The 27,475-nt window shown below is 40.5% G+C and overlaps 1 protein-coding gene across 2 annotated transcripts in view; it reads right to left on the reverse strand.

Moving 5' to 3' along the window:
• NHS (NHS actin remodeling regulator) overlaps positions 1 to 27,475 on the reverse strand; it is a 341,204-nt gene that overhangs the window by 23,526 nt on the left and 290,203 nt on the right. For both annotated transcript variants that reach the window (XM_049766779.1, XM_049766777.1), the window contains exons 2-3: positions 26,658 to 26,810; positions 18,421 to 18,554 (exon numbers count right to left, since the gene is read on the reverse strand). In XM_049766779.1, the coding sequence (XP_049622736.1) occupies positions 18,421 to 18,554; positions 26,658 to 26,810 (287 nt within the window). The remainder of the gene's footprint in view (positions 1 to 18,420; positions 18,555 to 26,657; positions 26,811 to 27,475) is intronic.

A 27,475-nucleotide genomic window follows, 5' to 3' on the forward strand; every position in this document is an offset into this window, starting at 1 on the left:
AACTACTGCAAAGGCGCAGATGCCCTCACCCAAGTCCTGGCACTGGAAGCAGAAGCCCCAAGGAGAAGAGAAGTTTTCCTTCTTCCCTCCTCCTACCTCCCACCCTGCACTGCCCTCAGCTGAGGCCTTTAGGGTACTTGCCTGCATAGCCTTGGAACTATTTGGCCTAATGGACAAAAACGCAGTAGAAAGAACATATCTAGGAAATGGTAGCTAGTTAGGTAGCAAAGGTGGAAAAAACATGGCTGTAGATTACAGAAACTCAAATGCCCAGGAAATAGAAAAGTGGAGGGGTAAGACAGGAGAGTCTAAAAGTAACATAGGGGCAAGGGGCCTTGGACCCCTCTCCAGTGAAAAGGTGACTGTAAAGAGCTAGAATGTTAGATCAGGAGCCTGAGAGCCAAACCACAACAATTAATAAGCAGGCAGCAAATATAGAAAATCCAGGAAAGAACTAAAGCAAGTTAGAGTCATTTCAATATAGAGGGAAAACATAGACAAAAATATAGAAAATCCAGGAAAGAACTAAAGCAAGTTAGAGTCATTTCAATATAGAGGGAAAACATAGACAAAAATAGAAAAGGAAATGATCATGACTTTCTTTATACTTTAAGGATGCTTGTTGATTGGCTAAGGGGAATTTTCCAGCCTATGCTCTTCCTGTACCTATTGAATGTTGCTGTATTTACTGTCATTAAGGTTTCTTAAACAAATGACTCACATGTGGGAAGCCAGGGTGGGAACAATATTCTGTTGAATCAATGGCCCACCTGTGAGATAACTGATGGCTTCCCATGTACCCCCTAAAACTAGGACAGGTTGTATGTTTGTTGGTCTCATTCTCCATGACCGTCCTCTACTGAACAAACATCAAAAATACTTAGCTGTATTATGGCAAATTCCCGCAAACAACTAAGTAAATCACAGTGTCTTAAAACAAATTACTCACATACCTTATCACAGCACACTTTTAGATTTTTATTTATTTATTTATTTTGTGTTTGGGAAACACCCAATTGTGCTCAGGGATCAAAGCCTTTTAGTGCTTTAGGAATCATATGGAGTGCCAGGGATCAAACCTAGGTCAGCTGCTTGCAGTGCAAATGTCCTACCAGTTGTACTATTGCTCCACCCCAGCACACATTGGGGGGGGAGCACAGCTGGAGGCACTCAGGAGTTACTTCTGGCCCTTCACTGAGTAATCATTCCTGGCAAGCTCAGGGAACCATATGAAATGGTTGGGGTCAAACCTTGTTTGACCACGTGCATGGCAAATGCCCTACCTGCTATGCTATCGCTCCGGCCCTAGCCAGCAATCATTTTAAAGGTAAAATATTTTTCATGCACATTTTACCTTTCATTCTTCTTCTCTTTTCATTTTTCCAATTGACTCTCATTTTTGTAAACTCTGTTGTCATATGAAGGTGGCCCTACCACAGGCAGGATTCACAAAATTTCCGTTACCTTCCAAAAGATCCTCTTGCTGTTCTATAGTTAGAGCAATCCCCTAGGCCCACCCCAGCCCCCAGCCAGCCAGCCCCTGACAGTTACTAACCCATCCTCTACTACTTTGGTTTTGTCTCTACAAGAATGTCACATAAATGGAATCCTACCTTTTGCAACAGGCTTTTTTCACTCAGCACAATGCCTTTGAGATTACCCGTGTTGTTATGTGTATCTGTAATTCATTCCTTTATACAGTGAGCAATAGTCCACTCTCAGCTGATATTTTGAACAGATAGTAAGTCTCAGATAGGTTAAGAAATGTCAACCTGAGACTATTCTGGAATATTGTACAGAGGAAATACAGTTTCATTGACTGTCTCACAGCCAGCCTGGGATTTTAAAAGGAAAGAATTCTAAAGCTAAAATATGCAACCAGGAATATTCTTTCTTTATCACAATTTTAATAGAAGCCAGACTCACTGACTATTGCTTTCATTAGTGCTTGTGTTATTGTCTCTCAGAGCCAAACCTCTTCTTCCATATTTTGCTCTGTGAGACCAGTGTCTTCCTCACCAGCTGTTTCCTGTTAAGTTCTGCCCTGGCCATGTCTCTCTCTCTCTCTTTCTTTCTCTCTCTCTTTTTTCTCTCAGTTTACCGTGTCTCCCCAGTTTCCCACGTGCCATGTCAGTCTTATTAGAACTTTCATCTATTAAACGCTCTCTGTTAAGAGAACTGGCATGCCTTCTGCTTTCCTGACTGAACCGCAGCTGATAAAATATGTGGTACCAAGTTTCCCACCGTAAGTACTTATTACTTCAAATCCTCTGCTCAGTCAGGCTGTGAGGTATGAAGATGATACTGATCACTGCACCTTTGGGCAAGAGAGCAAGGAGAGCTGGCTAGTCTCAGAAAGAAAGAGATTCTGGTGTTCTTGAGAAATGGCTGTGGAGAGGAAAGTATTTGCTGGGATCAATGACTATGTCAGCCCACGTGCTACATGTGGTGATGGTTTGTTCTGAGAAAACACCGTATGGGACAATAACTATAAATGAAGTCCCAAACTAGTCTCTGAAATCTGCCTTTTTTTCTTCAAAGACCAAACTGGTGAACTAAATGGGGAGTAGGATCTGGATCACTCCCCCTGAAATTTCATATTTGAAACTAACGGCAGACTTTCCTCTCCTACTCTATTCAGAAGGAACTTGTAGAAATTGAGTAAATGAAACCTATCCATGCATCACCTGGCAGTCCCATCAAGCATTGTTCATTCAGATCATGAACTTTTGGAGCTAGATAACCTTCAATGATTTCTCCTGCCTATGGAATAAATTTCAACATTTTAGTTTGAATTCAAGAGACTTCAAAATCGTTCCCATTGAAATATTGCAGCCAAACAAAGTATTTGCATTCATACCAGCACACTCCATTTTTTTCCTACCTCTGTCTACTTGCTCTTGTGGTTTACTCAGAATGCAACTCTTTTCTCAAAGTTTTCATATCAAAATTCCACCCTATCCTTCAAAGTGTTCCCAAATGCTGCCTTTCCCATAAAGCTTAATCCTGTCCCCCACCCAACTTTATCACCACACACCAGCACTATATTCATCCCTTTAGACTAAGTACCATATAATTTCTCCTGTATCTCTGCACTTTGAGTGGCTGAAATGATAATGTTACATTTTTTTAAATCTTGATCCCTTCCAAAATGAAGGATTAATGAGCTACTTAAAATGGCGTTCCACGTGGAGATATGATTTCAAGAGTGCACGATATTTTCTAGAGATGCATGTATACTTTAGTTTGGCTAAGATCTGGGAACTGTACAAAGGATTTGTTAGAAAGGCATCTGGAAAGATAAATCAGAATTAACTTATACAGCCAGTCTTAGGGAGCCAGGCAAAGGATTTGTATTTATTTATTTAGGCAGAATGAAGGAATTGAAGGTTTAGAATAGGCAAGAGTTTTGACGTCAAAGATTCTCATACCAAGGTTCAATCTTTCTAAACTAGGTTCAAGAAATTAACTAGATGAGATAGAGGGAAACATAAGCTGAGGCAAGGCAGCATAATTTGGAGAACACATTTGATACAGGTCATAAGACAATGTGAGGGAGCTGCAAAACTATGAACCTATTTTATAGATGTGAGCTAGCTCTAACTAGAATACTGTGTATAATTCTCTCCTAGAGAAAAGGGCTTTTCTCATGTAAGTCAATAGAATATCAAAGATTTCTAATATGTACTCATGACAAAAGTGAAGGAGTGAAAGTCTGGATAAGAGAAGAGAGATGCAGATGGGAGATGGAGGAAGAGAGAAAGTCTTTAGGCAGATTAACAAGTACATAAATATGCATCTTGGCTGCTCTAGTCCCTAACCCTTTGTCCTACTTCGGAACTCCGTATCAGCCTTCTAATTTTCCTTGAATAATTCACTTCTATTAACTCTTAGGGCTAGAGAGTTAATAGAGTGGATAAGGTGCTTGACTTGCCCAAAGCCAGCCCTAGTTGGATCCCCAGCATCCCATAGGGTCCCCTGAGCTCTGCCAAGAGTTATCCCTGAGAGCAGAGCCAGGAGTAAGGCCTGAGCATCTCTGGGTGTGGTCCCATAGCAAAAAAAAAAAAAAAGAAAAAAGAAAGGCAATGCTTTCTCATGAAGATCTGTTTTTATTATGCTACTAGCAAATTCTAAAGTGAATGTGGTTATTATTGATAGTGCTAGCCCAGGATGAAAGAGGTCTGAGTTCTAGATTATGTGATTTCCTCCATCTACTTTTCAGTAAGGTTTTTGGAATGCCCCCCTGTACCTCCTTGATGAAAAGAAAAGTATTATTTGCCAGCCATGCGTTTAAGATTTTTTAGAATCCATGGTGTGATAAATGGGAAAACCATTATCAGGCTAATGGACAACATAGACTCTTTCTTCAGATTGACAAAGAATGTAACTGTAAGATATTTTGTTAGAATGAGTTGCTTGATGATCCTGATGATAAGGATTTAGGTCTCTGTTCCTCTGCAACGTTGGCCATAGGGATTAAGTTAGGTCTCTCATGTACCACAGACCCCTTCCAATATAGACTGTCTCTGTTTGGAGATGGACACCTAGTGAGAGAGTTGAAGTTCCTCACTACATTTGAGGAAGGATGGCTTCTGAGCTTACCTGTGCAGACAGTACAATGTAAGCAGTGACTTCAAGAGTCCCTATGGACCTACTACAGCCTAAATGCAGCAATAGGAGATGTTTCAGCTCAAGTAATAAAGCTGCTCAGGAATGGCTGATGGACTATGTGAGAAAGAGTTCTTTAATCTCTAGGGAATGCCTGCCTTAATTTCTTACAGGGAAAGAACATACAATTGTCGCAAATATTTACAGGACTGGCCCTGGACCAAGAAAATGAATTCAGCAGGGACGAGGGCGAACTTCAGATATGGACTCCACACTTCAACTAAAAATGCTTACTTCTACATTTATTTTTCTTCAAATAACGAACTTTAGAAGATCATGGGAAACATCCAAAAATCTGCCAGGCCAGCATGCTGAGAGCCAAAGGGTCAAATACTGCCTTATCTTCTCCACCATCTTAGACCTTCTAGACTTTGTAATTTAAAGTAAAAAAAATTTGGAGCTAAGCATTTCTATGTAAACTTTCCTTTTCCTGGAGCCATGTAACTATTACAGGCACTGACTGTGGTTTAAGTTCAGAATATATAAAGTGTATGTGTATATATACACTTTATATTTTGAAATAATACTATAGAGAGAAATACAGAAATAGTAGTCACCAGACAGCTTTTGGACCCATTCTTTCCTAATGTTGATATCTTATATAGCCACCATATATTTATTCAAGCCAGGAAATTAATCATGATAAATACCATGATCTACTCTATTAACCTTATTCAAATTTTCCCACTAATGTCCCTTTTCTGGCCACAGATTCAGTCTCTGAGCCCACATTGCGTCTGGTTGTCCAAACTATTAACTAAGTAAAGATTATTTTGCTCTCCAATTATAGATTTGCATCAAGATGACAGAATCTGCTGGGATGAGCCATTCACTCTGGTTGCTATGTGTGATAGTCAAAGTGAATATTTCAAATAAGAGTTGAGTAGCACCATGTGAAAGACTATGAAGGAAACTGGTTGGAATGGGGGTGCTGTCAAAGAATTGGTGAAGCACAAAATTGGTGAAGGTTTGGGAGAAGGTGGCTGTAGAACAGCAAATGAGCACCCAACTTCTTGCTAATCCTTGTTCTCTATTATTTAAGAACAGGGACTTGGGGGCCAGAGAGATAGATAACAAAGTGGGCAGGACAATTGCCTTTCAAGTGTCTGATCTACATTCAGTCACCGATGCCCCATAGGTCCCATAACCTCACAAAAGTGATCACTGAGCACAGTCAGGAATAAGCCCTGAGAACAATAAGGTGTGAGCCCCAAACCAACAACTTCCAGTTGACATTCCTCCACTCTACCAGCCCCACCCCTCCCTCTTACCCCTTTTACCCAAGTTGCTGCTGCTGCTAGAGGGGCAACCCCAGGTGAACTGTCAACTCAAAACTGCCAGCATGGGCCCTGGAGGGAGACTATAGCCACCTTGCCTTTCCTCAGGCTGGCTCAGAACTCTCTGCTACCCTTCCAGATGGTCTTTGCTTTCTGTTTCTGTCACCCAGCCAGCTATTCAAGTATTCTTTCAGTTTCCCTGATTTTCATTATACCCCCAAACTTCCTCTCTTCCATCTGACACCCCAAGCTATGCCTGTTAAATATGGTTCTTATTGGACAAGATGAACCTGGGGGTTGGCAGTTTTAATTTTAAACCTTTGATCCTACATGAGCCTCTCAGATGGTGTGTCCCCAAGAGTTTTGGAGGATGCAACACATCTCTCAGAAGAACCAGCTCTTGGTCCCCTGTGCTACAGAAGGCTTCTTTTGGAAAGGTAAAAGAAGTCAAGCCCAGTTGTTTTGATCTGTGGCACATGGGGCTCACTTTACATCTGGCCTTCGTTCCTCCACATAATTAACTCTTCTTGTTATCAGCTATAGCTATACATTTGCTAACTTGGAGGCACCCTCACCACCAGAATAGCTACTCTGACAATATGCAAGAGGACTGTCTCCTGGGTTTAGAAAAAGGAGACTGGGCACCCTAAAAACCTCCTGGATTCCCACTTCTGCCACATGGGCTTATGTCTTAGTGTTAACATGCTCGGGGTATTTTTCTCATCTCTTTCCAAATAGAAAAGATCAAGTTAGAAAGTTCCTGACTTAGCCTGCCTATAAGATTTAAAGATTGTCCTCAGTATCCTGAAGATTTTCATTTGTGGCTAACGGTTATTCCAGCTGTGACAGTCAGCTTCTAGAAAAGGGCCAAAGGGCCAATGTATCACAATGTTCGCCGCTTGGTTACACTGGCATAGATCTGTGGGTTCTGGGGTAGTGGCACACTTGAGCTGGAGTCATAGACCTCAAAGTAGACCAGAATGGTTGAGTTTTACTCCCAAAGGCAAAGTTTAGACCTCACTGATCAGAGTCTCCTGCCATTCTGAGGACAGAGCCTGGTCATTTAGATACCTGCCCAAGGCTCACTTTCTCTGACTTGTTGCTTGCTTGCTTTCTTGCTAAGGAAGGAATGTTCTTCCTAATTCTTTAGGAAAAGAATGGCTAAAGAACAGCTCAGAGGTCAGAAAGTACCAGGAGACAAAGGAGTGTCTAGATGGCATGGCTCACATAAATATGAATGATATTTTCTGTGTAAAATATCATTCTGGTGGGGCCAGAGAGATAGCATGGAGGTAGAGTGTTTGCCTTGCATGCAGAAGGACAGTGGTTCGAATCCTGGCATCCCATATGGTCCCCCGAGCCTGCCAGGAACGATTTCTGAGCATAGAGCCAGGAGTAACCCCTGAATGCTGCCGGGTGTGACCCCCCCCAAAAAAAACCCAAAATATCATTCTGGCTGTGTAATAAATTGTGCAATATAGGAATTGTATAAAAGGGTAAGACTTGAAAGATACTCATCTATTCAGTATTTCAGAGGCTCTTGTGTCTGATCATTTTTTTTTGTTTGTTTGTTTTGGGGCTACACCCTGTGATGGTCAGAGGTTACTCCTGGCTATATGCTCAGAAATCACTCCTGGCTTGGGGGACCATATGGGATGCCGGGGGATCGAACCACAGTCTGTCCTAGGTTAGCGCGTGCAAGGCAGACACCCTAGCGCTTGTGCCCCTGTATCATTCTATTTAACATGATAGCCAAACAAAACAAATTTTCTCCCATATCTCCTTCAGTGTGGAAGTTCTACATTTGTTATTAAGAACCATTAGGTTTATCTGTTACTGGCTTCCACCACTTGAGGATATTTCTCATATTCTGGTTGATGTGATTTACTTATGGGGTAGTATGATAAATATTTTCTTGGAAAAACCAACACAACCTGACTCCAAAAAAAATGCAGAGATGCGTCACTCTCCCTGGATCCTACAACTTCCTTCCTTACCATCTTCACTGTTTCTGTTCTATTCCAACCTACCCCTGCCTGGAATGCATCTCATTTATTTCTGGCTTATCCTTTGGGACAATTTTATTAGAACATTGGCTTTGAAAAAGCACACCTGTTTCAAAGTGCCTGCCACTTTCGAGAAGAATCTGAACTTCATATTCAATTTTGTGTTTGTGTCTGCCTGAGAAATGCAAGTGCAAAACTTGGAAGGAGGTGAATGCAAAAGCTGCACTCAGCTGACCTGAGCTGTACAAGACCATCCAGAAGGCACCCACCACCACTCTGAGCTGATGCTTCTAGGTGCATTTCAATACCAGGGCACCAACCCTTACACCCCTGTTTTTGTTGTTGTTGTTGTTGTTGTTGTTGTTTTTGGCTTTTTTTTGTTGTTTTGGTTTTGTTTTTGAAGGGATCACACCTGGCAGCTCTCAGGGGCTACTCCTGGCTCTGTGCTCAGAAATCGCTCCTGGCAAGCTCAGGGGACCATATGGGATGCCGGGATTCGAAATACCTTCCTTTTGCATACAAGGCAAACACCTTGCCTCCGTGCTATCTCTGTTTTAATAGCTTCCCCTTAATTGTACATCATCCTCCTTCCAGTGCTTTGCACACAAGATGCAACCTTCTCAACACCCGCTCTACAAGTAAACTTCGAGAACTTTTCTAAGTTGTACACCATATTTTGGTATTTCTTAGTTATATATTATGTGCTTTTTTTAAAGCATGTTCTTGGAGATGAAGAGATGATAATACATTACAGTGGGAAGGGTGCTTGCCTTGTAGATGGCCAGCCTGTGTTCGATCCCCAGCCTCTCATCTAACTATAGATGTAACCATATATTTTTTGGTTCTGGGGGGCCACACCCAGTGGTGCTCAGGGATTTTTTTTCTGGCTCTGTGTTCAGGGATCACTACTGATAAGACTCAGAGAATCATGTATGATGTTGGGGATGGAACCCAGGTCAGCTGCATGTAAGGCACGTACCCTCCCCACTGTACGACTGCACTGGCTCCAACTTCAGCCTTGCTTTTTGGGGCTATATTTATCCATTCATCTGGCAGTTTGTGGCTCCTCCCTCCTGTTTTTGAATAGGGTTTTTCCCCTTTTATTGTCTTTCAAAGGACAAAGATGTTTTGCTCTGTTTGTAGAATTGCTCTCATTGTGTTATATGTTGCACGTATTTCCCTATTTCTTGTTCTTTGATCTTGTTTATAGTGTTTGAGCATGTGAAAATATTTATTGTTCAATATTCACTGTCCAATATTTTATCAATTTTTACTATGTATTTCAAGTTGGAATTAGAAAGTCTTCTTAGGGACCGAAAAGATAGCACAGCGGTGGAGTGTTTGCCTTGCTTGTGGCTGACCCTGGGGGGACCCGGGTAGATTCCCAGCATCTCATGTTGTCCCCCAGCCTGCCAGGGGCGATTTTTGAGTGCAGAGCCAGGAGGAATCCTGAGCACTGCTGGGTGTGGCCCAAAACCAATAAATAAATAAACAAATAAACAAATAAATAAAGTTAAAAAAAGTAAGTCTTCTTAGACTGATGTCAAGAAAAATCCATCTTGTTTTCTTCTAACACTTGTGTGGTTTTATTTGTTATATTTAGGTCTCTGGTCCATTTGGAGTTTAATCTTATGCATCGTGTGAAGTATGGCTGCAATTAAGTGGTTCTCACACAGAGATTTTGTTTCTTTGGGGAATATTTGCCAATAACTAGACACATTTTGTGTTGTCACAAGTAGGAGGAAGAATACTCATGGAATCTAGTGGTAGAGGCCAATGTTACTGAAAAATATTGCACAGTCCCATCCAAGTGCACATAGTGCCAAGACTGAGAAGCATTTTGGGGTTTGTTTTTTACCAAGTGGCTACCTATATTAATATTTTCATAAAAGCTCCAAGTTGGGCCTAAGAGATAGGCGCATACTTTTCATACAGTAAATCTGAGTTCTGGTACTCCATGGGTTAGATCCCTGGTACTGAGTAGGTTAGATCCCAGCTGTATTCTGAGCACAGCTGGGAATGATCAATGCATACATGTATAAATCAACTTAAAGACTCACTTGTTTATAATATTGAGGCATTCTGTCCTCAAATAAAGGATGGCCTTCCATTTCAAACAGTCTAACTTGGCTCTTTTAGAAGAAGTACTTGACAATTTTCCTATATATATTTTGTACATATCTGGTAAATTAACTCCCAAGTATTTAATTTGATTTGCTATTGCTGTAATTGAAGTTTTCTCTGCCACTAATTCTTCTCATTGGTTGTCATTTGTAAACGTAAATGAAGTGTATTGATTTTTTGCTCACATTCAGCTAATTTATGGACTTCTATTATGTGAGTTGTTTTATCATTGATTTTCAAGAATTTCCTAGATACGGTATATATTTGCAAAGAGATATAGGTTTAGTTCTTTTTAAAAACTGGTTTTTATACCTAATTGATTTATTTTGTCCACTTTCAGGATTAATTTCTCAGGTATAATGCTAAATTGTAATAGATGTCAGCTGCATGCAATGCAAGTGTCCTCCCTACTGTGCAGTATGTACAGCCTCTATTAGGACAGAATGTACTGTGCTAATGCTCTGGCTTCAACTTCAACCCTGTTTTGGGGGGGGGCCTGTATTTATCCATCTATCTGGCAGTTTGTGGCTCCACCCTTGTGTTTTTGAGTAGGGTTTTACTCCTTTCATTGTCTTTCAAAGGTCAAAGCATCCTTACTCCATTCCTGATTTTAGTGAAACTAATGTTAGTATTTCTTCACTAAGATAACAAACTAGGTTTTGCATATTTTATCATGTTAATGAAGTATCACTGAATTTATATTTTCTTAAGATTGTTTATAAAGAATAGGTGTTAACTTTTATTTAGACCTTTCTGGCATCTGTGGAGATAATCATGTTTTTCCCACCATAGACCAATTAATAAGGATAGAATAATAGTGTGGGACTAATAGTTGTCCTAATATTGAGCCAATCTTCCATTTCTGAAAACAATTTTGTTTAGTCATGGTGTATTAATTTCTTAATGTGGTATTGTATTGTTTGATAATATTTAATTTAGTATTTTTGCATCAGTAATCATGAGTGATATTGGTATATAAAGATCCCCTCCTGGGGCGGGGGGGACAGGGAAAAAAAAAAAAGAAAAAAAAAAAGATCCCCTCCTATCCTTTCTTTCCCCTCTTCCTTCACTGTTTTATAAAAATCAAGTTCAGCTATCAAATCTTCATAAAAGACTCATAAAGGAAATGGGAAATTTTTATTTCAATTTCAATACCCTGAAACAATTTATAGAATGTTGGGATGATCTGGACTTTGAAGGTTTAGGATTCCTTTGGGAAATCATCTGATTCTGCGGTATTTTTTAGTAGCTGGATTCCATAATCGCTTCCTTTGTTTCTCCTGTAGAAATTATTTGATGTAAGCTTACTAACTCTAATAGGGTCAATTTAGGTCATCTTTATTTTTCTAGGAAATTTCATAAGGGTCTTCAAGTTTATGTGCATAGACTCTGAAAAGTCTCATGATTTTTAGAATTGATTTTGTTTCAATGGCATTCCCCTGGTTTATTTATATGTTCTTCCTCTTCGTTGTTTTAGATTTCAGGAGGCTCCCAAACAGTGCTCAGAAGGCCTACGATCCCTTAATGACTCTTGACCAACCTGGCTGGTGGTTAATGCAAGGGCCTGAGAATTTGGTGCTGCTCTGGCCCTGTGGTGCCAGAGATCCTGGCCCACTTAAGCAGTGCTGGGTGAATCTCCATGGCTGCATGCTGACTTGCTGGGGGCCTGTATAGTGCTGGGATTCCAACCTGGCTCAATGTATGTATCCTAATTACTGCATTATCTCCTAGTACCAACCGTCTTCTTGATCATGTATTTTTTCAAACCAGGCTATTGATTTATTAATTTGTTTTACCATATTCTTTGTGTGCTTTCTTTGTGTTTTTCTGGCTGGTTATAGCTTAATTGATTTTTCATTTTCTAATGTGTACTGCTGAGAATATTAAGAGGTACATATTTTCCTTTGAAAGTGACTTTAGGTATCTCTGTCTCTTATATGTTTTCTTTTTTTTTTGTTTTTTGTTTTTTTTTGTTTTTTTGGCCACACCCAGCGGTGCTCAGGGGTTACTCCTGGCTGTCTGCTCAGAAATAGCTCCTGGCAGGCACGGGGGACCATATGGGACACCGGGATTCGAACCAACCACCTTTGGTCCTGGATCAGCTGTTTGCAAGGCAAACGCCGCTGTGCTATCTCTCCGGGCCCTGTAGTTTTCCTTTCATCTAAGCATTTTTACCAGAAAGAAGGTTTAAAAATTTTCAAGTGGAAGGAATATTCTTTTTAGTGGTGTCAATAACCTCTAATTTCATTGCATTGTAATCTGAAAATGTTATTTAAAATATTTATGTTTTATAGAACTTACTGATATTTCCAGTCAGCTCATTAAAGCCAATATTTATGAATGTTCCATGTGTGCTTTAGAATAAAAGCCTGCTCTGAGATCTAAACTGCAACCACCAAACTTTGTAATGTGCCCGTCAAGGTGGTAGGAGTGGGGGTAGGGGATGATGGTGATGGGAGTTGACACTGGTTGTAGGATTGATGTGCCCAAAACTCAACTATCAATGATTTTGTAAATCATGGATCTTTAATTTAAAAAGTTGAAAAGAAAAAAAAAGAAAAAAGAGTACAGTATTTTATTGATTATGCTATTCAAATCTTCTTGAATTTGTTCCCTTGATGTGTCTTGTATTGAGAGTTGCATATCCTATTATTAGGTTTAATATTCATTTCTATGGATATCTATTTGTATAGTCTGAATTTTCTCCATATAGGTAGATGCTATGCTATTTGGTATATTTTCCTAAGTGTTAAATACAATATTTTAGCATTTAAACATGTTATTTTTTTAAATTTAATGAATTGGGGCTTGAATTCTACTTTTCTGCATTTTAGAATACTGTCACTGCTTTCTTTTGTTTATTTGCACGTTACTTATCTTTCCATCCCTTTAGTTATTCTCTTTATTACTCACTTTAAGAACATATTGAGTTTGCTCTGAGTCAAATGAAACTTAGTTTTCCTTTTAATAGGCAACTCATGTGCATTCACATTTATTCCTATAACTATCCTGATATATTTTATAATCACTTTTAAATTTAATTTCTTTCACTATTAGATGTGTATTCTTTACTTTATGAAATATTTTGATATGTAGTGAAATTTGCCCTTTTTCTTGTGGTTCTCTTTGTACTTATAACATTTTAATGCCTTGTCTTTCTGCTTTCTTACTTTAGTTTTAATGGTTTGGCTCTTCAGTTATTGTTGATATATTTGATCACTGATCTGTCTCCCATAGCAATGAATTTAGCTTTTCTCGTTCTTTATTCTAGTTTTTAGTTTCATCAGTTTTTTGTTTTCACAGTTAACATCTGTACATTCATTTTCTATCCTCATCTCTACTGTAGTTTTAATTTGATATCTAAATTTATATGCATTCAAATGATATTTACTGACATTTTCTTGGTCATCCTTTAGATGATTCAGGTTAGATTCCTTACCAAGAAGACTGTCCTCAGTGAATTCTTTATCAAGGAATAGGTGCAAATTGACACAGTTTCATATGTTAAAACTGCTGTTTTGTGCTACTTTTATGCTATTTTTATAGCCTTTATTGTTGAAGAACAATGTGGTCGGATATAAAATTCTTGCTTCACAATGTTCTCATTGTTTTCTGCAATCAATCTGTGAATCTTCTAATCTATTTCTTACTCATTTTGTGGCATTTTGTGTTTTACAGTGTTCCTGGGTTTAACATGTTTGATCTTTTGACAAGATTTCAGTGTTTTGTATGTTTTGATGGTGGAGCTTGTGCCCTACAAAATTTTGGTTTTCTTCGATTTTGTAGGGTTCTAAAATTTGCTCCCTTTTCTTTATTTCTCATTTACCATGAGAAATACATATACTATATACTCAATTATGTCTCCCTACTATTCACAAGTGCAATGTCTAACTCCACCAAAAGTGAGTGTCTTTAGACACAGGGTCTTTAGCAATGATAAAGGTTAAATGAGTACAGGTAATAGAATCCTATTTTGCCAAAGTCATGTGAGTACACAGTGAAAAGGAAGCCAGCACAGTTCAAGAAGAGGACTAACTCCAGGAGCTTAAATGAGTAGTCCACTGTGAGAAAATAGATTTCTGTTGTTTAAGCTGCCCAGTCTATGATATCCTATTATGGCAGCTGGAGTAGGTAGATACCACTCTGAACGTTTCCTTCATTTTTTCCTGCCTGTTGTTTCCCTGAAAAATGTCTATGGAAGGCGAGCTCTAAAAACCATAAATACTTTCAGTCAATCCTTTTACTGTAGTTTGTGTCTATCTAAACCATTTTTAAGCATTTTCAGAGTTAGGAAAGATGAAGATTTTCAGGTAATGGCTTTAGATCAATTTAGCCTCCATTATCTTGAGTCTCCTTTTCCATGTAGTCTTTCAGAATCTATCCAGCTCCCTCCTTTTTATTTTGGGGCAATGTGTAGTGATGCTCAGGAGTTACTCCTGAATCTGTATTCAGCAATCACTCCTGGCAGACTCAGGGAACCCTATGGGATCCGAGGGATTGGACCTAGGTTGGCCACTTGCAAGACAAGAGCCCTACTCATTGTGCTACTCTCCAACCTTGTATTATTCCTCATCTTTTAACATGCCGAAGATATCCCACACAGCTAATTTGATGCTGAGATATGCTCTACCCTCGATTTTTGCTGGTGATATATTTTAATATAGTTTTATTTTTCCTTTCCTAATGCCCTATTTTTGTTTTTTTGGGGAGGGGTCATACCAAGCAGCGACCAGTGCTTACTCCTGGCCGTGAATTCAATAATCACTCCTAGTAGGGCTTGGTGGACCTTATAGAATGCTGGGGATTGAATTCAGGTTGGCTACTTGCAAAGCAAGCACTTTATCTGCTATACTAACACTCTGGCCTGCATATAATTTTTGGACCACACTAGATGGTGTACAAGGTTTACTCCTGGCTCTGCAACCAGGAATTTATCCTGGTGGTACTCAGAGGACTACATGGGATGCTGGGGTTGAACTCAACCTGACCACAAGCTTGGCAAATACCCTATCTGCTGTACTATTGCTCTGACCCCTCTCTATAAAGTTTTTAGAAACTATGGGGAGATGTCAGCCATCTCAAAAGCTCTGTATAATTTGATCTCCTCTTCAAAAATTACTCGCTTGCCTCAAATAAAGTCCTACTACCATAAGTGCCATAAATCTAACCATTCATAATAATAAATAAAATAAAAATATTGCTTCATATCCGCAAAGATAATAAAGGCAGCCTTTGATGGTTGGCACCAAGAATGAAAACACAGATTGATTTTCAGGGAATATACTACTTGATCCAGGTCTGGAAAATATGATTATCTTGCTTTGATAGCCACTTGCCATTCCCAATTTGACAACAGCCTAGATAAGGAAGAAAATTTTCCTAGGAAGTCTACCTAGAAGCCAATAAATTGCAGTAACTGGTTTTTTAATTCAGTACAAAAGCATATCCCATTAGAGAGTCCTTATTTTCTCCTTGCCTTCCCCCTGAATAATCAGTATCCTGCCACATAACAATTTTATTTGCAGTCAAGAGTTTAGTTATGTAGACAGAGTTGATTCAGGGCAATTTCTTTTGCATATGACCTTAGAGAATACAATTTTAGTATAAACTTGAGCCGCTTAGTTCCTAGCTAAGCACAAACATCTCTTTAGGTCTACAGATGTATATTTTATGTTGAATTAAGGAACATGTTAAGATGTTATGTGACAATGTAGACTGAGAGGTTTATTACAACCTCTTCTTTTTACCCTATATATCATTTAGTAATATTTATTTAACATTGTATTAAGTCTTCTTATGAACCTTGTGAAATTGAAGTTATTCCCATTTCACAGATAAATAAATAAACTGGCATTCCAAAAATCTGTAGCCTGTTCCAGATCAAACAAAAATGTTGAAGCTTGGATTTAAAACTGCTATAACCACGATATCATCACTGTACCTCTGATATCTCAGAAACTTAATTATTTAATGATAATGATTATGGTGATAAATATGAGGAGTCCTAATGCATACTGAGTGCTTATTTATATGTTAGGTTCAATGTACATGCATTAATGTTCTCAATATTTGTCCCAAACCTCTGCTATTATTTAAGATCATTGAAATTACTTATTTATCCCGGGTCATACATCTTGTAAATAAATGGTAGAGCTGGTATGCAAATCTAGGCAGTTTGGTTTCTCAGCCTATGCTATTAAAAACTAAAATATGGTATAATAGCTTGCAGAGCTGTGGAAGATTGTATATAAGTATCTCATTACGGATGCTTTTGTAAAGGAAGAAAATAATGGCTTAACTAAAATCTAATAAATGAAAGAAAGTGAATTGCTTTTAAGAAAACGTCTATTCAGCAATTTGGCTGCAAATTTCCTCTTCCTGCACAATATAGTTTATACTCCTGTATCAATATACAGACCTTGTAAAGCTTAATGTAGAGAGACACATTTTCTTCTGAGTAGGCTCAAGGTCTGAGGAATGTAAATTGAATGGAAAGTCTTCTAAGGAACTTGGTGACCCAGACACTCTTGAACAAATGAAACAGTTATAGTTTCTCAGATTACTTACACATATAAAGTATTATCATTTGAAATGTATAAGCCTTCAAATATGTATATATGTATAATTTAGATTCATCTCTTGCTGATGTGTATTAGGTAAATGAAGAACCTTGCTTCTGCTCTCTGTTTCAAACCTTTTCCTTTGGTCAGTCTTCCTTTGATATTTAGACACAATTAACAGTTATGCAGATTATGATAACAGGTAATGTTTTTATGCCATTTCAGTGAAAGCTCAACATACTTCTCTCCAACCCCACCCCAAGAAAACCAACTTAATGAGCCACAAAACATCTTATAATGAAGGGGGAAATATTTTTAGCATTTTAATGCAGAAAATGCCTCATTAAAAGCAAATGCTTCAGCAAGCAGATTTGAACTTAATAAGAACTTTTTCAAGTGGGGGCTCTTATGACAAATCACCAGCAAGTGAAACTGCTCTTTATAAAGACCTTGAAATCTCCAAGAGGCTCTTACTTGCATTTCTCACCCCTTGGCTGTATAGAAGTGATGTACTGGGTACAGTGTAACACTGAGTAGACACTGGAAGAGCCAGAGGACATGAAACCCACTGTCTAACTACCAGTACTAAAAATGTCTACAAACGTTCCAGTATTGTTGGCTGTTTTGTTGAAATGTATTACTGGATGCAAATTCACTTAGACTATTTTCAGTTGGATGTTTTTGGTGCCATGTGACCAAATATGTTGTATCTCTTGCGTATTGAAAAAACCAATAGGGACCAGGGGTTCACAGTCATACATACAAATTTCCTTTCAAGTGAAAATCTCAACTAGTGCCCACATTATTGTAACTTTTAGACTTTGGGTCTCAAATCACAATAGCAGGACTTCCTGGTGCCTAGGCAGTGGAGAAGGCCACTAGGGCTTATTGGGCCATAGAAACCAAAGCCCTTCACCTTCATGATGAGGATCTCTGGTCTCCACAGGGCACACTTGGAGTGAAGGTAATTGCAGGGGTTCTGAGTAGGCTTTTGAGAAGCTTCATCATCTCTGCTTTGCATTTGGAGACTTGAGCTGAGTTTCTGCTTTATGCACTACTAATTACCAGTGGTAATTAGTTACCGCATAGGGTCTCAGAGATATAGTACAGTGGGTAGAATGCTTGTCTTGCACACATCTGACCTGGGTTTAATCCCCAGCACCTCATATGGCCCTAAACCACATTAGTTACCCTGCACACCCATCCTCTCTTATAGAATGGGGAGTTTTAGAAGAGTCAGCTTCAAATTTTTTCACCTCATTTAAAGTGAAGCTCTTTCCCAGTGTGCATTCCCTCATGCCCACCACCCAACCCACAATGAGGCGCTCAACTCAACTGACTCAACTAATAGTGAGTGTAGTAGTTGTGGCAGCGTACATGTCCTCTATGCCAGGCTCTGTGCTAAACTTTCTCCATGCCTATTTCATTCATCCATAAGTCCTAGAGGTCGTTGTCAATAGCCACATCACAGGCAAGGGAATTTAGGGCAAAGAATGTGAGCAATCTGCTACATCTGTCAGTTTGTATGCAGAAGAAGGAGCATGTTTCTTTATTTGAAGTCCTGAAATTTTATGGTATTGTGTGAGTAGGCAAGTAAACTAAATGTATCGTCTCCATCCTGTTCTAGAAAGGAATCCTTCCTTTCAGAAACAAAAGGGAAATCCATCCAGTTATTCTCAAATGTTTGTGATTGGACCCAGATTCCTTCACTACAGTAGTGGGAGGAAACTATCCCCAAGACCTAAGCAGGCGGTTCACAAGCAAGGTTAGGGATATGGGACTCACCGTTAGGAAGTGACGGTCCTTAACTTCTCTCCTCCTCTGGCTGTGAGCTGGGGGATAGGCCGGCAGTGGAGGGGCCGCTACGGATATAGGGGCAGCAGCTCTCTGCTCCCGGCGGTCACTCCGGCTCCGGTGTTCTGGGGACAGAAAAAGCAGTAGTACATAAACATGCTTAGCATTTTCAACTTCTTCCCTTAGGAGGATGAGAAAAGAGCTGAGGCTGATATGGTGGGAAGTGGCCTTGGGCTACTCTGGCTCATCAGTGTATCAGTGTATTTGATTTTCCAGAATGGTTCTGAACCAAATTTTCATTCCATAGGAATATGGTGTGGGAAAATACATTTCAGTGGGCCTGTCTCATAATCATTTTTATTTTGTTTTCTTTGGGGACCACACCCAGCAGTGCTCAGGGCTTACTTCCCTGTGGGGCTTAGGAAGACCACATGGGGTGCTGATGATTGAACCCAAATCAGTTGCATGCAAGTCAAATATCTGGTCTGTTTTTCTTTGGCTATGACCCAATCTTTGTACAAGATGACTAACTCAGTGAATTTGCAGAAAGCTTCCCATTTCTCAGTGTGCCTCCTTCCAAAACAATACGGTGGGGAAAAGTCCAGAAAAAGGGCCATACAATAGTCAGTGAGCACAAATGTACCCTGGCAGGGTACAAATGCTCACGGCTATGTCAACAGCAAACTGCCTGGGGGTTGCTCATCATTATGTGTTCAGGTATTTTTTGAGTCAGTTTGTTTTTGTTTTTGTTTGAAGGCCACATTCATAGATGTTCAGGGTTACCCTGAGTTCTGTTCTCAGGGATCATGCTTGGCAGGGCTCAGGGGATGAAGTGCTGTGATGGGGATTGAACTGACTCAGCTGCAGGTTAGACAAGCACATTACTTGCTGTTACTAGCTTTCTAGCTTGTAAAGATTTTTTGTTTGTTTGGTTTTTTATTTTGGGCCATACCCAGAAGCACTCCTGGCTCTGAACTCAGCAATTACTCCTGGCAGGCTTGGGGGTCCATATGGGATACTGGGCTTGAAGTACAGTTGTCTGTGTGCAAGGCAAATGCCCTACCCATTGTTTTATCACTCCATCCTCGGTTTTTGTAGTATTTTGTTTTGTTTTAGGGTCCTATACGGCAGTACTCAGGTTTTTCTGCTAGTTCTGCACTCAGGAATTACTCCTGGTGGTTGAAAGAGGACTGACCATATGAGATGCTGGAGATTGAACCTGGGTTGGCCGCATGCAAGGAAAACGCCTTGCTACAGCTTCACCCTCAGTGAGTCCATTTTTTTAAACTGTTGGTAGCTTGAATTAGGCCACCCTGGTGGAAGTATTTATACCATAAAGATTGGCTAATGGTCTACACCAGGGCCTTTATTTATTTCATTGCCTCATTTCAAAGAGACTATTACCTGCACACTTATTTTTCACTGAAATGACTAATGTGGGCCAAAACTCTTTTCATTAGTCAGTAGTGTAGAGTTCTGGCACCAGGCCCCCCCAACGAGGCCGATGCAAGGGTGGGTAAGGGTCTCTTCCAGCCTGTGGCCTCAGTGGCCGGAGTGACTTGGGAAAGAGAGGGAAGACTGTGAGCCACAGACAACTCACAGGGAAGCATTGTCAGAGCAATGGACTTCGTTTATTGAAGGTAGGGACAAGGCTTTTAAGGGTAAACTTTAGGTGGGAAACAGAATGTGGGTAATACAGTTTAGACCAGGGGTCTCAAACTCACAGCCTGCGGGCCGTTTGGGGCCCTCAGTACAACATTTTGTGGCCCAAGGCCGGCCTTCTAATATCGTAGTATTCATGATTATTCGCTTACCGAATAATCGCAATAAAAATCGCATTAGTAAGAAAAAAATCGCATTAAACATTCACATATCCCGAGCAGTTCCATTCGGGGTATGCAAATGTTTAATGCGATTTTTTCTTACTAATGCGATTTTACTGCGAATATTCGGTAAGCGAATAATCGTGAATACTTTGCGCCTAGCGCAGACATCATTTCCACTGCTCCTGCCCACTGTCCCTTGCATTATCGGAGGCCTAAGGGAGAAAAGGGAGAAAAGTTTATTACAGAATTAGATTTTGTCATACCTTCATCATGACTTCATGAAAGCCTGCAGTGAAGAGAAAGATTGATGACGAGCACAGACAATTTCAAGAAAAGTGGGAGACGCAGTATTTCTTTGTTGAGCACAGGGGCATCCCCACATGTCTTATTTGCTCAGAGAAAGTTGCAGTGCACAAGGACTACAACTTGAAACACCATTATTCAACTAAATATGCTGAGGAATGTGCAAAATATCAAGGAAATGAGAGAGCGAAGCGGGTTGCCAGTCTTAAAGCATGTCTAATGAGGCAACAACATTTCTTCAAGAAAGCAACCAAAGAGAATGTTGCATCAGTCGAAGCTAGGTACATGGTTAGTGAGATGATTGCTAAGACAGGGAAACCATTCACAGGAGAGTTTGTTAAAAATTGCATGTTCCAGGCTGCAAGTATTATCTGTCCAGAAAAGAAAGGTCAGTTCAGCAAAATCAGCCTTTCTGCCAACACTGTGGCAGAGCGCATTTCTGACATGTCAAGTGACATTTATCATCAACTGTGTGAGAAAGCCAAATGTTTTGATGCATACTCAGTTGCTCTTGACGAGGGCACAGATAGAACAGACACTGCGCAGCTCACAATTTATGTCTGTGGTGTTGATTGTAATTTTGAATTCACAGAGGAGCTGCTCACAATAATTCCAATGCATGGCCAGACCACCACTAATGAGATATTTCGGCATCTGTGTGATGCCATTGAGAATGCAGGTTTGCCATGGAAGAGGTTTGTTGGAATAATAACCGATGGAGTGCCATTGATGACAGGGAGGAAAAATGGACTGATGGCACTTGTTCAAAAAAACTTGAAGAGGAGGGTGTAGAGAAGGCCATTGCTCTTCACTGCATTATCCATCAGCAGGCCCTTTGCAGTAAATGCCTGCCGTGTGACAATGTGATGTCTGTTGTTGTGAAATGCATCAACCAAATCAGATCCAGGGGCTTAAAGCACAGGAGGTTCCATACTTTTTTAGAGGAAATGAAGTCAGAATACGGAGATATGCTCTACTTCACCAAGGTGCGTTGGCTCAGCAGGGGAAATGTCCTGAAAAGATTTTTTGAGTTGAGAGAAGAAGTGAAAGCCTTCATGGAGAAGGATGAGAATGCTGTTTCTGAGTTGAGTGATCACAAATGGCTCATGGACTTAGCTTTTCTTGTTGACATCACACATAAGCTGAATGTACTAAACAAGATGTTATAAGACCCAGGGCAGCTTATCAATGCTGCCTATGACAACATGAGAGCATTCTCCACAAAACTTGTGTTTGTCTCTCAGACAAACCTTTGACATTTCCCAGCATGCAAGGAACTTGTGGATGCAGGCATACCATTCAGTGGTGAGAAATATGTTGATGCTATTTTTAAGCTAGAGAAGGAATTTGATCACAGATTTGCAGACTCCAAAAAGCATAGAGCCACTTTCCAAATTTTTGTGGACCCCTTTTCCTTTGATGTGCAAGATGCCCCACCTGTGCTTCAAATGGAGCTCATTAACCTGCAATGCAACTGATCTTAAATACAAGTTCAGGGAGATTAGTGGAAAAGCAGACATGCATGGGCAATTTTTGAGAGAATTGCCCCCCAGCTTCCCTGAGCTTTCCCGAATGTTCAAGCGCACCATGTGCCTTTTTGGGAGCACATATTTGTGTGAAAAGTTATTCTCCACATTGAACTTCAATAAGTCGAAGTACAGGTCTAGACTTAATGATGATCATCTTTAAGCCATACTGAGGGTCTCAACCGCTTCCTCTCTAAAGCCAAAAGTGGTTCAGATTTGTGAGATGCGCTGTCAAGTCTTTGGCAGCAAGGAATAGGCAAAAGATGCCATGTTCTGAAGAACTGTTCATGATCTTCACTCAATGTTCTATTCATGTTCAGAAGAAATAATTAAAACTGTTAATAATGACATTTGAGGACTTTTTTTGTGAAATCCCTTATGCGGCCCTGCCTCAACCTGACTTTGCCTCCTGTGGCCCCCAGGTAAATTGAGTTTGAGACCCCTGGTTTAGACATTAGAGCAACAGTCACAAGGTACGTGGCATCATTGATTTGGATGGTATGCAAAGATAGTGATACAATACCCATGGCATCATTAAATCAGGAAGCATGTAAAGATAGCGGTTGCAATGTTTATGGCATTATTAGCCTAGACAGCTTGTTTGTTTGACCTGGAGGACTTTCTCCTGCACTCATAAGAGCAGGAACACAAATCTCTAAACAGAGACATTTCTTTATATTCAAGGTCAGCTTGCAGAGATCTCCTTATTTCTCGGCCTCTTTCCCCACAAGTGGGCTGCAGTCTAATATAGTAACCTGCATGTTTTAAAGCTTTCTTCCTTTCCATGCCTGATTGGTCTGTTTGTATACCACCCTACTATGAAGTGCCAGATTGGCACTGAGATGCCCATTTTGCCTCTCAGTCTCAAACAAACAAAAATTCTTTCTCATCATCATGCAGCTAATCTACAAATTGCCTCCAAAGTCACTGATTTTCAGGGAGACTTTGGGAGACAAATGTCTTCCTTATTGATGTAACTTATTTCCAAGGCCACCTCCCATTCTCTTTGCAAGCAAAAGAGAGGTGTTTTTTTTCTAAATGCACAGTGCAGGAAAGTTTGACATCTTAAAATCATCACCGAAAGTAGCATGCAAAGGTCAGTGGTTAGGAAGAGATGGAAGTAAAGAAAGACCAGGAGTGATCTATTCCATTTTCCATTCAATTGTTGCCTTTCACAACTTAAAAAAAATCTCTTCCATTTTCCCTCAGCTGAGAAAATTATGGCTCCCTAATCCTTTCCTCCCCTAGTAGTGGATGGTGGGGGGTGGCATTTGTCTAGAAGAGCCTAAACCTGTGCCGACTTTTGTCTCATTCGCTTAGAGAAAAAGAACTTAGGCCTCTGCCCTGGAATTCTGAAGGAAGGGAGATATAAACATCTTTTTGCCACTTAGTAATCTCTCTTCCTGTCTTAACAAACATAAATGATGGTTTAACTTAAAGCCAGTATTGGCTCTGGGCATTGAAGAATTGCTAAGAGAAAGGGAGGAAAAGAGGAATAGGATTCTAAATCACCTGAAATCCTTTACAGCACTACTTCTTTTGAAGCACCTTCACTGAAGATTCCTGGCCGTTCCCTAGAGCTCCCATATCACTGTTCAAATTCCCCGCTTACCTGCCTGCCTTTCTCACTCAATCAGGGATTCCTGCCAGGGTGGGACTATATTTTATTGCTTTCTGAATTCTCGATTTCACACAACACCCGGTTCTCAAGAGACTTGGTTGAGGGGGTTCCTATTAAGCAGACCTCCAACGCAGCTAGTTTTCTCGGTTCTGAAGTCAGTTCCCCCAGTTCCCTCCTTCTGACCCATCACCAACAAGAGCACAACACTGCTACCACCGCAGCCTACTCGGTCCGTGTTTCATTATCCATTCCCTCTTGGCAGAAGCTAGGATGTTCCAGCTGTTAGAAACTACAGGAAAGCTCACATGGAGGCTTTTGCTAAGCCTGGTCTAATGGGTCGATTTTAATGATGGCCACCAGATGGCAGAAGTGGTGTTCTGATGAATGTCAGGCTACACAACCGTGTTTCTTGAGCAAGGTTTAAAAAAATAAAAAAGAAAAGCTACTTTCTAATTTTAATTCCACACTGCATGTTTTTAATTCTGTGATGCCTATAATTCCTGTTTATGGTTCTCTGCAGTGCTATTAAAACTACTATGCCCAAGATTTTCTATTGAGACAACCACAAAGTAAGCCAGTCTGTGGAGGGCAAGACATAGCTCCTTGGTCTTCCTTTCAAACCCCAGGAGGCCACAGTCTTCTCCCAGCCCCAGGCAGAAGTTATGAGAAAATTGATATTGGCACTTGCTGTTCCTTGGCTCTACCATTGAGTTCTAACCCGACAATATAATGAAATGTGATAGTTTGGAAAAGTTTAATGTTATCTGGCTGAATCTGGAAAAAATGAATCAGAAATGACTTATTAATAATAATGGAAGGTAACAATAACTATGTTTAAAGGGAGAACCATGACTCAAGCTATGTAGTGATGTAATCAGGAACATCGATCATGGCCAGATTCCTCTGTAGTCATCCGTGTCTTCAATGCTCAACCTATTTCTGCACAACATGATTCAGTTGAACAGTTGAATTGTGGACCTACTGTGTGTCCAGTTCATACTAAGTGCTTTGAGGTTAAAAAGTAGAATAGGAGATCATACCTGCCCTTGACTTGCTCCTGGATTAATGGTGTAAAAGAAAGCACATAAGGGGTTAGTGAGGATCAAGCTTAATAAGTGGCCCAGTGGGAGGATGTGCACGATCTTATGAAAAGGACACCTAAGCTGGATGCAACGGAATGGCAGGAATGTTTAGGAAGAATTCTGGAAATGTCACTTGAACAAAAAAATTGTTACAGAAAGAACATTTTAGCTAAGTGTACAGTTGGAATGAATACTAAAAAAGCAAGAATTATTTCCTGAGATTGCTAATCTTTCTCTAAATTGTACCATAGTATATGCTACTAATAACCAAGAGGGTTGATTTATGACCAATTGCACAAGCATATTAGGTTCACTCTTTCATTAAAAGGGGAAAAGGAAGGCGTCAGCCCTGTGTCAAAGAAAATAAATGGAAAACAACCTTGGTTATTTAATTTCTCCATCTTGATAATGACATTAAAGTACTTAGTTGAATTTTAATACTCTTGCGAAATACCATAGCTTCAAAGAGCAGAGAGAATTTGGAATGGAGACATTGAATGTATACACATTTGTCTCCATAGCAAACACTGAAAGGGTAATAGCGCTGGCATTTGAAATAAAAAAAATTAGGAAATCATTCTGACACTTCATTTGAGGGGGTCCAAAAGGACGATGCCAGTTCTTAATCTTGTTTTAGTGGTTGAAAGGCATAGAAAAGTACTCAATAGAAGGTTCTCTTCTACCTAGACTTTCATGTGCTACTTCTAGAGTTCATGGAACATGAGTGAAATAAAAATCAATGTCTTATTTAGATATTTAATATAAAGATATATTTATACTCACAGAGTATAGTGAGGAGGAAAAGAACTCTCTCTGCTTGGGGGATTCAGAGAACTGCAGTCTTAGCATGGTGCCTGACCCTGGGCAAGATTATTGACACATTGTGGTCCCCATGTGCTCTCTTGGCAAATGGGCCAGATCACAGGTTCTCAATAGGAGACAAAGGTCCTATGTCAGCAGGTTCTGACGGTGTAAGAGTGACCATCTTCCTGCTATGTATGGGACAGTCCTGAGCAATGAGAAGTGAATCCCGTTGCACAAATATTTCACCAGAATTTTTGTGAAGAGTCAAGAAACAACTTCTGAGACAAACTTCTTCCTTTTGATTATTGGGTTTCTGGCTGTTGGTCAACAGATACCAAATAGACTAGGTTTTATAGCTATAGCCACCTGTTACTTGACTTTCCTTTCCCTCTCCATTCGTCAATGTCATCCAAAACAACTTTGAATAGGTGCAAACAGCTTAATTAAGGGTGCATGTGTCTGGGCATCTGAATATTGCAAATATTATAATTCTGGTTACAAATAGTTTTTCCTTGAAATTCCTTTTACTGGGACAAGGATGTGGCTCAGTGACAGGGCCCTTGTCTTGCATATGTGAGGCCCCAGGTTCCATTCCCCAGCACTACAAAAAAATCATACTTGAAATCATGCTGTTTTTAAAAAATTTGTTTATCCAGTATCATACTGAAAATATCATGTTGCTATTTTTAAAGTCACATGTTTTAGAAGGGCCTCCCAAGCAGTGCTCAGGGCATCCTGTGGCCACTCCTGAGGATATTTGAGCAATCAGGCCTGAAATTTCAGTGCTGGTTCCCAGGATTGCAATGCTGCCACAAGTGCTTAGAGGTCATGGGGTACAGGGAATCCAGATTGAGCCTCCCTGAGATGTCTCCCCAGCCATCATAATGGGATTTTGAACTTTATGTATATGGGTGGATACTATTCCCTGTGAATCTCATTTCAGTATAGCCAATGAAGTATTTGTTCTAACAAGGGGAAACATTGCTTCTCCGGACTCAGAAACCCACAAGGACGAGCTCTGTATCTCTCTCCCAGAAAAGCCCTCCCTAGGCCAGGGATAAATCACCTCTGCGCAGGGCCTGCAGGCTCTGACGGGCATGGCGGTGCAGCTCCTCCACACAGGGCGGCCTGGTGGCTGGGAGAAAGATGTTTCTCTGCTGGTGCCATGGTGCGCGGTAGTACACACTCAGCTTGCTCTCTACATCCAGGTTGGAGACGGCTGGAGGAGCAAGAGGGAGAGAGAGACAGTGTTAGCAGCTTCCAAGTGTAGATATGGTGCACTCAGGGATCAGGTGAGTGTGGAACAGCATTCCTCACGAGGAACTCGCCCAAAGTGGGGGGGGGACAGGTTTGCAGTGAAGCCAGTTCCAGCCAAGGTTCCCAGGGAGCCCCAGCCCAGTCACCATCTAGCTACCCATGGTCTGTTTACTTCCTTACATTGCTTCCACTACATCTATGAACATCAACACTTACACAATTCTGGACAATCCCTGGCTGGCCATGTTTCAAGGCGCAGTAAAGATGGGGGGAGGTAGTAGTAGGGGATGATTTCCAATGAAGCATAGGAAAGTCCCAACAAATCCAAAAGTTGCCCCAGGTCCACTATCCTGGTTGCCTGGGCTCTGAGTGGTAACTCTATGCTAGGATTCCTGAATATGGTCTGCCCATGTCCCGCTTCCTGTCACCTGTGACCTCTGGCCCATCCCCCCACTCTTTGATTCTGGCCTGCCCTCCAACTGTCAGTGTCATGGCCTGCCATCTTTCTATTTCTAAGCTTTGTTTTTTTCTGCTAGTCTCAGCTGGGAGTGAACAAAGGCACTGACACCCTTATGGAGGGGACAGTGTTGAGGGAAGGAAATCATGGCAATGCTGTAGAGGAAGAGT

This window comes from Suncus etruscus, chromosome X (genome assembly GCF_024139225.1).
Source record: "Suncus etruscus isolate mSunEtr1 chromosome X, mSunEtr1.pri.cur, whole genome shotgun sequence".
NCBI lineage: Eukaryota > Metazoa > Chordata > Mammalia > Eulipotyphla > Soricidae > Suncus > Suncus etruscus.